The following is a 12,001-nucleotide window of genomic DNA, read 5'->3' as shown; positions in this document are numbered from 1 at the left end:
GACTTACCCGTTCTTAAAATATATCCTTCAATTTAACAATCGAAGTTATCATCGATTAGTTAAGTTTGAAAAGTTCAGCTTGAGCCACGCTTAAAATCTACTTATATCTTAAATTACGCAAATAAATAATAATAATAATAAAATGTATTTTGAAGTATATTTTCAAAGTTTGACTCTCGCACCGTTGTTGAAAAAAATTCTACGACAGGCGAAAATAGATGTATTAACGAATAATAGTATTTGAGGGTAAAGATGTGGTTGAAGAATTTTGAGACACACTGTATATTAACACGTAATTCATACTTTCGTCGTAAGTTTGTAATAAAACACTTTGTAACCTGTGTACGTAGAACATTTTCCTCTTGCTTCTGTTAATAGAAAGGTTTTGGTTGAAATGTTTTCAGACACCCTGTATATTAACCCTCTATAACTTCCTCTGTGCTTTCCATTGCAGGTGCTGATTCACAAAAGCTCCATATCCAGCAATTATAATAACTTTATTTTACAATAAAATGTTTATGAAACGAAATTGGAATGTACCTGTTAATTTTTATAAAGTCTTCAATGTCCACTAATCTAAAAAAAAAAATCTGTTATAGAGGGTTAAATCGTATCTTCTGTTTTCCTCATCGTAATAAAACATTTGCAAGTTTACGTACTAAAGACGCTTCCTTCTGAATTATCTTAATAAAAAAAGTAGATTCGACTGGAAAGCTTTGAGATATCCTGCACGTATCATGGAGGACGCTGTAACGGCCAGAGCAACGCAGAGGAATGAACTAGTGTCGGGGTTCGTGGGGGATCATACGAAGAACACGTTCTGGCGAAAAAAGAAAAACACTCATGTATAATATTACATCATGATTGGTCATTGCTTTCGGATATGAATATCATTGTTATTAATAAAACGGGTATAGCGACGAGCACAGTTGCGTAATCGTTTAATTGAATCGTTTCGTTCGTTCTTTGGTCGGTTAACTGCGGCAAAATTGATCGAACTTGCTTCGCAAACGGTCCCGGTCTGGACGTTTAAGCATTGCCCTGAAAATGAAAATAAAATTGCCCAATTAGTAGCGGGAACCCGTGCGCACGGCGGCAATAGATTCCAATTAAAAACAATCGTCTAATAGCCGTGGCCGACTATACGCATTCCACGCGAGCATTCCCTCTAAGTCTCTACCAAAAGAAGAACAAGCGCGCTAACGTGTTTAGACGCTAGAGATGCTTTCGTATCCAGCTTGCGAATCGTTTAACGGAAATGGGGAACAGATTGGTTCAGCTGGGAGTGTGGCAATTCAATTAGATTCGACGATCGTATTAACCCTCAACTAGTAGTGCGAAATTCAGGAAATAGATTCGGTATGGTGAATTAATTTAATTTTAATAGCGGGCATACAATCAACTGGTTACTGAGGGCTATTTTATTTGGGAGACAGAAATTTTGTTAAATATACTGAATTCAGGATAAGAATTCTAATATTTGTTTAATGGAAATTGGTTCTGATTTTTTACACAAAATTCGGAGGTTTTGTTATAAAATTGAAAGGGAACTTGGAACCTGTTTTTTTAATCAGTTTTTTTTTAAGGGATAAGCTGATGAAGCATAAAAGGAATTATGCTAGACATGAGTTTTTGTCAGGAAAGTAGCTTTGGATAACCAGTTGACCTTTTTTTGGACTACAGTTGAGAATTTGGGTGCTCTACTTAAAATATAAATGTACCTTTGTCACTACTGTATTAATTTGTTATTAAATAAAGTATTAAGCCAGTGCCAATAAATAAAACTTTTAAGTAGACTGCTGTCATATTGCTATACTTGGACTACTTCCTACCAGCTGAGGGTTGAAGATCGAATTTTGAAGACTTTCGAAGGTAGCCAACGTCTTATTCCCCCTTTCTAATAAATGATTCATGCTCATGTAAGTAGATGTGGCAGTTTGAAGTGGTGAACCAGGGCAAGGCAAACTTCAGTTCAAAATAATACACGAAAAGCCATCAAGCTCGATGGCGTCAACTAGGAGGAACATCATAATTTCATTCGCCATGATGAGGAATTCGATTTAAAGTAGAATTCTGCCTTCCCGTGGTCGACGATAAAACCAACGAAGGAAAGTTTCGAATTTTCCAAATTATCCCAATCTAATTTAGTGGTGAGTAAAATGGAAAGCAATTTTGTGGCCAATTTTCGAAAGAGAAACATGGTATTCTCTTCTCTAGAGCAAATGCATAGATAATGCGAACATAGCAAGCTATTATTGTCTATATTGGTTAATATTAACACGAGAAAATTGATCCTGGATCATACAATAGCTGTATTTTTTTATCTCGCCAAAATTTGGAAAAATTGAAAATTTTAGAAGAGATTTAATACTTTGAAACTTTCTTCGTTCATGGCTCTATTTATAGCATAACTAACGTGAATTCACGTTCTTCTACAGTTGGAATGAAAGTCAAGTGGCAATTCAAGATGACTGAGGAGCTATGCTTCCGTTATACTCTTTAATTTTTAGAATTAGCTTGAGTGGCCATTTGAAATTGCTTCAACTTAGCATTTTGCACGGTCGACTACCGTGCTCACTGCGTTGCTAATATTGCGAATCATTGTTGTTCTCATCGATGGGACGATGTCGTGGATTTTGCAAAATACTGTATACTTGTGGGTATTTGAAAAGTTTGTTCAAATATCGCAATGAAGACGATTACTCAAATACTTAGATGACGCACTAAATTATTCCAAAGTTTAAGGTGATATATTGCTAGTGCTATTACTACTACGAATAGTTACTACTATGAACATTAATATTGCAAAATATAGAGTGCATAATTACGTATTTTCTATTTTGTTACTTGTTACTATGTTTGTATGAAAAATCAGAATACTAGTGACGCTAAAAAGTCAATAAATTGTAACTAACCCTTTGTGGTTCAACTTAAATTAATGTACAATGAAAACCTTTGATAATTATTTAAGTGACTGATGACTAAATTCATCGTTCGACTGATACTAAATAGTTGGTCTCAATGTACAGTATAGTTGAAAGAAATCAAGTGGTTGCTCGTGGATACTAAAGGGCCATTAATGTTGCCTTGAGGGACCACTTGATTTTCTTCAGACTATAATGAATAGTAAAAATAGTGTTGTGTTCTTACTGAAGAGGTTTTCTCGTTTCATCGTTAGATTTAGTGGTCTAGAAAAACAGAAAGAGGAACTATGATATTACTCCGGAAGAGAAAAGTGATAATTAATATTCAAACTCGAGAATTTAATTTAGAAGAATATAATACTATTAATCGTGCTTCGAGACTGCTTAGGTCCTCAAGTAGTTCTCTACTTATGTGTACTTTTTTTGTACCGATGAGATAAATAATTACATACTTGGTGTCTGCTTCACTTCCATGCCTTAATAAATCAAGGTGTAAGTGCAATGAAAAATTGTGGACCTTAGCAGAATTAAACGAGGATTGTGATCTAAGATCTATTTATCATAGTATCTAGAAAAAGGAGGAAAAAGTTGTAACTATTCAGCATTCCAGTGACAGTAAAAATGACTGTTTGTTGTAAAAGAGGTGAGGCATAATCTTGATGGAAATCTGGTTAACACGAACGAAAATAACGACACTAATTTGAATACCTCACCAACGAAAGAATAATCTAAAGACCTGCTCGATTATTTACTGCGAAATAAGTTAAATTAAATTAAGTTCTGAAATCAACCATCCAATTGACCAAAACTAGGAAAACTCGTGACCTACCATTACTTTTTATTTGGCAGTCTACTTCATCCACATTGGTGTCTCTGTTCCCACTACTACGATTCTCTCGAAATTTTTTAATTTCCATGATTCTTCCCGGAGAACAATACAAAATCCATTAGAAGACGTTGGAACAATAAACTATGCACCTTCTCTAATACAGTAACCAGAAATCTGAACGAAAATTTCCCAACAATATAAACCAAAAAACTAACACTAATAAAACTCCAATACAATAATAAAATTTACAACTGTCCCTAAAAAATAAATCTCATGCTATCTGAATTCTCATCTCAATTCCTACTCCACTATAGAAGTACATAAAAAAAACTACATCTTCAGACAACTTATCACAATATTGGGCCCAGAGAAACCATAGGAATGAGCAGACACTTAGAATCAGTGGTGCAGTTGGACCACAAAGGACTATCTTACTGCTACTCAAAAGAAAAACCCTGTATCCGTTACTTTTACAGAAATCGTATGTTTCTACTTGAACGCCGACGAAACGAACGCATTCCTACGGAGGACCCATCGATGCGAACAATAATGAGGATGACGATGGCGACGGCGTTCGTGTGAACGTCACAGCAGTGACTTTCGCGTGCCTTCGAGACTCCGTTTATAAAAGGTAACATATACACATATATACACTCTGCTGCGCACTTGTATATACGTCTGTACGTATGCATATATGTATATATTCGAAGTGATGAAGAAAAAAGGAAGCCTGCAGGAGAATCGATTTGTATTACGTAACTTGCGGGCAGATATCCAGAGCGGCTACCATCGAGGAAAGGCTTATACCATCCGTTTGCTCGTTTCGAGTATTCGGGGTTGGTTAGGTAGTTGAGAAGAGTAGTAGTGGTAGTAGTAGTAGTAGTAGTAGTGGTAGTGGTAGTAGTAGTAGTTTTGAGGTATAAACGTGTCGACCCCGTGTTAAGTAGAGTAGCAAACGTACACGCACGTGTATCGATCCCCAGACACGAGAGCCTCTTGATAATAGTGAAGAAAGGTGCCAGTGAGTAGTAGCAGACAGTAGTGGAATGGTAGTAGACCTCTACAAAAAGGTGAAAAGGTTCACATACGAGCTGTGATCGTTAATTCGTTAGAGTATCGAACAGAAAGGATAGGCGACGTGCAGGGAGTCACAGTGTTACTGGCAGAGGCAAATCTTTTCGGCCCCAATACTTTATTTGGTTTATCGAAGGGCTTTAGAAGCTGTCTGATTGGTAGATGTTGAATTTCCTCGGCGAAATATGTATGTATACGGTTGCAGCGACATTCAGTAAGCTTTCATACGTATTTTTAGTGGCATTCGTTATGATCGACGGTAATTCTGGGTCGTTTTTATTTAAAGATAAATGTAGGTGTTAATGTTACAGTTCCAAGAAAATAGTATGTGAGAAAAATTAACAGAATCTATCGGAGGGTTAAATTTGTCTGTATTAGAGATTGTCATGAAGGGTCAGGGGGGAAACAAAGAATGCCACAAAACATCTTTCAATAAAAGATGAAAGAATCAGAGAATATTGTTTTCTTCTTATTCATCTGTACTGTGTAGACTACACGTCCTACACTAAGAAAATAACAAAGGTATTTTCGTCAACTCCCCATTTTAAACTTGCATCGTCAAGCATCCGTCCGTGCCACTAATTCTGTGACTCGCCGCACACAAAAAGAGAAATAGAAAGAGAGAGAAAAACAGGGATAGTTGAGCCGAGCGGAAGGGGTGATTTAAGGTGGTAGACAAAGAGAGACAGAAAGAGAGATCGCAAAAGAGATATTACCGAACGAGAAAGTTCGTTTAATTGTTTTCTACTTGCCTCTTGTACTCGTGTTCCCCCATTTTCTCTTTAAATTCAATTTCATCCCCTCCGTCCCTTTCGCACTGTTCGAGAAGCCTTCCCGAAGACCCCTCGACACGTTCACGCGCTTTTCTCTTTCTCTCTTCAACTTTCACTCCAACCAATTCCAATCTCCGCGACAACGCAATTCTCTCTATTTAATTTCTATTCTAGAGAAAGAAAATTACTCTTCGTCCAGAACCACTCACTTTCAAACGTTCCTCTCCCCTTTTTCTCTCTCTGCTTCTCAACCACGCACACACACGCTCTGACTCTCTTCTCTCCTGTCCCTCCCCCACGCCCCTACTAGTATAATATGTACAAAGAAAGGAAAACGGTCGAATGCAGCTTGCTAAATGAACAAAGACAGTTTCTCTAATACGATCTTGTCTGTGTGCACTGTGAAGAGGAAGTACCCGACACCTTCGCTACTTGATTTCGCACCATACGCTAACAAATTTACAGACTCGAAATGGAAAATGAGAGTCACAGTGAAGGTAGAAACTAGAGGGAAATATATTTATATGATAGGGTTTATCGAAGAAATTGTAACTTAAATAGTAGAGTTGAAGGAAGTTATGTTAATTTCGATTATGGTTCATCTACTGAGGTCATCTAGTATCGAGACAGAGTGTCACCAAACACAGCGATGATAATGAGAAATATTGTTAGGCAGATGAAACACAAAAAATACAAAATGACAAATTTAATAAGAATATAACTATATTTCTAATATAACTATAGTTCAGTACATCCTGATTGGAACCCTTCTTTGAAATCACTCTGTGATTTACGGGGATCTAAGATTTTTCCATAAAAAAACAAATTTCGGTACCTTTACGCGTGATAAGATCTTAAAATTCATTGCAGTAAAGCTCACTGTAAATTCTACCTCTGATTCAGCGGGTTTGCCATACCACCTGATTCCAATGAAAATGATTAAAAATAGCACCAAACCGTTGCCCGTGGATGTGGCTTGAGTAACAATAAGTTATTTGTGTTACATCTCGTCGTTGATTAAAACCAAGAGGCCAAGCTGTACAAGCACCCTCCCTCTGCCACTGCGTGTGTAAAAGTGTGCGCTGCGTGTTCGTGTGTGTGTGACGCGAGCGTTTCGAAGAGTTCGAGGGGAGAACGGTGAAACAAGAGTGTTGTTCCCGGTGTCGAAACGCAAAATACCGATCGTCCCGTTTCTGTTCAGCTACTCTACCAGGCAACTTTCATTCACTATTAACAATCGTTTGATTCAGTACTTACTTAGTCCGATGGTTGGCATTTTCCCTTAAAACCCCGTTCACCGCGTTGACCGCGCGATACCGCTCGACCATCGATCGTAATCGTGTTTGGATCATCGTTTCGTTATCCCGCGACCCAATATCCCCGCTGTCTTCTCTCCGTGCGCGCGTGTCTCTCGGTCTCCCGTCCGAACACGCGGCCAGGCGAAGCCTCGCCCGGAAACGGGGCTACACGCCGACCCGAGGATTCGTTCGCGCACTTCCGCCATCGCGGGGACGCGACTCCTCTTTCTCTTTGGCAAACTTTAACCCGCGACAGCTTCGCTCATCTCTCAGCCACGGCCCTGAGAGTCCTTCGTTCGTTTCTTTCCCTTGGTGTTAACCGATCACCGATAAACTAATGGATTTTATTGATTACTAGTTATGAATTTGATACGTGGCTTAAGGTGGACCCCGAACCACAGCTTCGCCGTGGGGTTGGGCCTTAGACCTGTGCTGCCCTCTGGTGAGACACCTTAGGCTGGGTACACGCGGGCCTAATGCAACGCGTAGTGTAAGGAGTAACGCAATGGGAATTCTAGGAAGAGATACTGAATGCAGTAAGTACGGATGTAAGAATCCCTTTGAGTTACATGTTACATTGCAGGTTCCATTATACTTGTGGGTACCCAGCTTTAGGAACTTTTCATAGAGGACACTTTTGTGGCTCATGATGTGATATTTCAGATGTATTCACTTGGCAGGCGGAGTATAAGTCTGAAATTGCAATCATGAGTGACGAGTGTCTCGTGAGAAAAGGCTCTTCAGTATTTTGTTTGTGGAGATGAAAAATGTATTATGAAATAATGGTTGCTTGTATGTTAGAGAAAACATATGCAGCTTAGGTAGGACAGCACTGTCTTAGGCCATCAACTATTGAAGCACCGATTGTGGCGCTTGAACTTCGGTGATTCGATGACTTTGCGATTTCCTTTCCAATGAGTAATTTGCATGTTTCGATATGTTTTATAATTCTGGAATACCCTGTATATTTATTTTTCAAAGTTTCTTATTTATAATCATTAGGTTTTATTGAAATTGGAACTGAAATAACCGATAGTTGTAATATAAGGCATTACACTCTTTTTTTTTGAGACTGTAAGAATACAAATTTGTAAGAAAATTCGAAGTCTCGACGCGTACTCGTTCTCGAACTTAAATTCTGAAAGAAGATCCATCGAAATGAATTCAAATTCCGGCAGAATCATTAAGTCACCTCCTCAAATGAAAAAAGAATATGACAAAACACGACAAAATTGATCTCGTCACAATTATATGAACGGTTTCTCCTCACTTCGCGTCTCGATATAAACTGTACAGGGGAAAAGTGTGATCGGACAGACAACTGTTAAAACACAAACAAATGGAGTACAAGTGAAACCAAAAGTAATTAACGAACCACAGGTGCAGACAAAAGTGAAATTAATCAGTTGGGGGATGATAGACAGAACAGTGGAGGGAGTAGGGTATTCGTGGAGAGTGTTAAACAAAATAAAACAACGTGCACGGCACCCTATTTATTATCTATAACTCGTACACACGCTGCAAAACTTTTATTCTTCAATTTGCAAAAGAAGATTCTTCCTTTGTTCTCCTACAATCACTATATTTACTTCTAACAGGAATAATCGTATTATAAAGCTTGTATAAAAGTCGATTTCCATCGATACAATAAAACGAGCCGCGTAATGTTTCACGCTGGTCAATAATAATATGCAGTCTTATATATTTTTCTTAAAAGGAGCATCGAAAGAATTAGAAATTTGTGCAATAATCGTAATGAAAAATTCGTAACTATGAGGTACTCGAGAACGTATTAAAGTAACGTAAACTCTAAACCCACGCGATCGGAACTTAATTCGAATAAGAGGACCGTTGACAAGCCTAAGCACTTCAATAATAATGCTAACTTCTCGACGTTTCACCGTGTACCGTATAAAAAATCATCACAAAATTCAGGAATCGATATGGACCACATTCTCGACACAACGAAACAGATCGATTCTCTCTCTAAAGGTGAACAAAACCGTTTGTGCGTCGACGTACCATCGCACCAGGACTATCTTGCGAATATCTCTCACCTAACGCTTCGACTCAAAGTTCCCGTATTCAATGGACGGAGTGTTGCCAAAAATGCGTTAAAAATCGTCGCGATTGATCCCGCTGCTAACAATAATCCTCCAACAAAATAGCTGAAGAAGAAAGGCGAGAAAGCATCGAAGCTTCTTCTCTGCCGTCGAGTTCCGAAAGGGAACGAAAAAGTGGCGCGATCCTGCTCGACGAAGAGACACAATCGATCGATCGTGAACTGGATATTCGATCGTCTCGAAGACACGCGAGTCGCGAGGCAAGGAACGTCAAAACAGAGGCTGAATAATCATGGAGTGGCAAGTGTTCTCGAAGGATCGAGCTTTGGGGTCGCTCAGAAGCTCTCGGATTTGACGAGATTGTGCTGATGCTTCAATCCCTCGATCAAATCCATGTGATGGGGCGGCTCGATCACGTTCACCTTGCGCTCCCTGAAGTATTCGCGCCTCTGTTTGTGGCTGTCCATGATCGAGCGCGCGGCAGCCTCGTTATGGCCCCGATCGCGGCAGGGCTCGATTCGTTCGTCCTGATCGCTCACCTGGACAATACTGTCTGGTATGGGCAACGGCTTGGCCACGCCGATGCGGACGGTGCCCTTCGGCGCCCCCTTCAGCGCCTGCACCGCCTGGTCCAGCGTAGCGTTCTCCAGGGCGATATCGTTGACGAACAAAAGGCGATCGCCTGGTATCAGCTGGCCATCTACCTGGGCCACGCCACCAGGCACCAGCGACCTTATTACTATCACAGTCTCGTTGGGGTTCATTGGATCCTGCAATGGGCAACGCAAGTTCGTGCTTGTGTTTCGTACTGATTCCTTTCGTGGAGGAGCTAGAAGATCTATCAGAGGAGATAGGCGAAGGTTGAGGAGTGTGGATGTTTTGGAGACTCGAGGGCTGAGGAATATGGATGTCCTGGGCAGTGGAGGGCTGGAAAATATGGGTGTCCTGGAAACTTCAGGGCTCAGGGTTATGGATGCCTCAAGTAGAGGAGGGCTGAGAGTTATGGGTGTTTCAAGCAGACGAGGACTGAAAGTTATGGGTGTTCCAAGCAGAGGAGGGCTGAGAGTTATGGGTATTCCAAGAAGACGAGGCCTGAGAGTTATGGGTGTTCCAAACAGACGAGGACTGAGTTATGGGTGTCCTGAGCAGTCAAGGGCTGAGGACTATGACTGTCCTGGGAACTGGAGTGTTGTGGATTGTGTGCCTTGTACTCTCGACAGCCATAGCTGACAAGAGGAAGTCGCTTTAGCTGAACGCTTTTTTCAAAGAAGTAGGACTAAGATTGTAGGACTTCGTGGGGAAGAAGGATCTACAAATTATTATAGGTTTCCTACTAGCTGTTATTATAAAGATATTACTTTAAACATTTATATTTCTCTCGAATCCAAAAGATGAATGTCGTTTTCAATTACTATAATAGAGAAAGTGCGAGGGTTCCCGTTAAAAGCCCCAATTAGTAGGAGTTCGAATACTACAATTTTTCTCAAATTTTAATAGGAAAAGTAACCACATACAAGAATTTAAAGAAACTCGATAGATTGAAGGATTTAATTTCAACAAGGCCATACCTGATAATCCAAAATGGAGAACCCAAGGCCCCGCTCTCCCTTTACCAGTTCGATGATTTGCGGCTCGGAGCTCCACATTGCCAGGCCAGTCAGCGGTTCCAGGGAACGTGATTTCATTTTATTCAAACTGGCGTCCGTCACGGTGGCTGTGGTTGTCGTCGAGGCCAACGAACCATCAGACTTGGCTTTAACCAAACGATCCATCGTTGGCAATAAATTCTGCAGGGATCCGCCCAGAATGCTCTATAAAATAAACGTTGCCTCGTTAAATTTGGGATTACCTTGGGCTCTATTCTGTTTCATCAAAGGGACAATCGGTCTCTTACTCTGGTCTGGAATGCAGCCTGATGCTGAGCAGTGTCGATCGGGCAAAGAGGATCCTGCGAGGCGATGTTCCTTCCGCAAACCATTCGAACGTGTAGAGGTAATTCTTTTAACACGCTAACTACTTCCATATGATTAATGCCGAGCAACCGGTATCCGTTCACCTTTCGAGAAAACAAAGTTGCACTTTAATTAGACGAATCGTCGGAAACATGTTTTAGCCCCGCGAACACGATGGCATTTATATGCGACGTAACGAACTTACTGTACCCACTTGGAACCCCCAAATATCATTTCTAAACCCAAGAATATAATCGAGATAAGTTGGTTACTCATGAACCGAGTAATCTGGCTCCACGTGAAACTTTGAGTTGATTCCATGCATCATGTCGCCGGAGGGCGTTAATTTCCAAGGTAATCAGGTTTAAAGTGGGAGAATATTGTCGATGTTGGCAAACAAAATGGCGCGTTACCTCCAGCAATTCGTCCCCGGAACGCAGCGTTGCATTCTGTCCCACGGGTCCTTCTGGAAGGATCGATCGTATGTAGTGATGAGGTCTCACCTCCTGACCGTTCTCCACGTCGACTGTACCCTCTAAACTTATCCCGAGACCGCTACCTTCGGCGAATTTCTTCAATTGCGCTACCTATGCAGAGACAAGGAACAAGAAAGCCCTTAATTCTCTTCACAATTGGAAAGAAAATTTGTTTCCAAGTGTAAATCAATTTATGGGACATGGACTCTAAGATATCTCAGGGGGGAAGGGTGAAGAGACAAACAAGAATGCAGAAGAAATTATAATAAATAATGGGCTATGTAAAGTCTGTAGTAATAATATGGAAGAATTAAAAGTTTAAGTAGGGACACTATTAGAAAGGACAAAATCAAAAGTGGCAGAGGTGGCTCTTATTTTTAAAATTACTGGGAACCACCCTTTCTGAGAAATACAGTAGGTGGTAAATGGACGAATATATGATACGTTTTATTCCTAGTATCATACTTAGGCCATATATCGAATGATAGTAATAGTAATGCAAATTTTATTATAATACTGGACGAATAGAGCAAGGGAAGATATATCTATTTCGTATCCTAGTGGCAGTGATAGCTCAATTATAGAAAACATTAAGGATGATTCTCATGAAAA

General features: G+C 40.2%; 1 protein-coding gene and 1 long non-coding RNA gene across 9 annotated transcripts in view; both read right to left on the bottom strand.

Moving 5' to 3' along the window:
- The window catches only part of LOC143376298 (multiple PDZ domain protein), an 84,217-nt gene that overhangs the window by 32,461 nt on the left and 39,755 nt on the right, over nt 1–12,001 (bottom strand). For all 7 annotated transcript variants that reach the window (XR_013087064.1, XR_013087065.1, XM_076826448.1 and 4 more), the window contains exons 14-17: nt 11,327–11,500; nt 10,856–11,017; nt 10,530–10,772; nt 9,501–9,731 (exon numbers count right to left, since the gene is read on the bottom strand). Coding sequence is in view for 5 of the 7 variants with exons in the window: in XM_076826448.1 (XP_076682563.1) it covers nt 9,501–9,731; nt 10,530–10,772; nt 10,856–11,017; nt 11,327–11,500 (810 nt within the window). In the remaining 2 variants the exon portion in view is untranslated. The remainder of the gene's footprint in view (nt 1–9,500; nt 9,732–10,529; nt 10,773–10,855; nt 11,018–11,326; nt 11,501–12,001) is intronic.
- Nucleotides 970–4,286, bottom strand: LOC143376311 (uncharacterized). Of its 2 annotated transcripts, none has more exons than XR_013087067.1 (3): nt 3,286–4,199; nt 3,151–3,188; nt 970–1,041 (listed from the first exon to the last, which is right to left on the bottom strand). It is a non-coding gene; the product is annotated as an uncharacterized LOC143376311 (long non-coding RNA). The 2 variants fall into 2 exon arrangements; XR_013087068.1 differs by lacking the exon at nt 3,286–4,199 and adding an exon at nt 4,222–4,286 and having other exon boundaries at nt 985–1,041.

Source organism: Andrena cerasifolii, chromosome 14 (assembly GCF_050908995.1).
Source record: "Andrena cerasifolii isolate SP2316 chromosome 14, iyAndCera1_principal, whole genome shotgun sequence".
NCBI lineage: Eukaryota > Metazoa > Arthropoda > Insecta > Hymenoptera > Andrenidae > Andrena > Andrena cerasifolii.
Note: the sequence above shows the minus strand (reverse complement) of the source record. Positions and strands in the feature narration are given on the sequence as shown.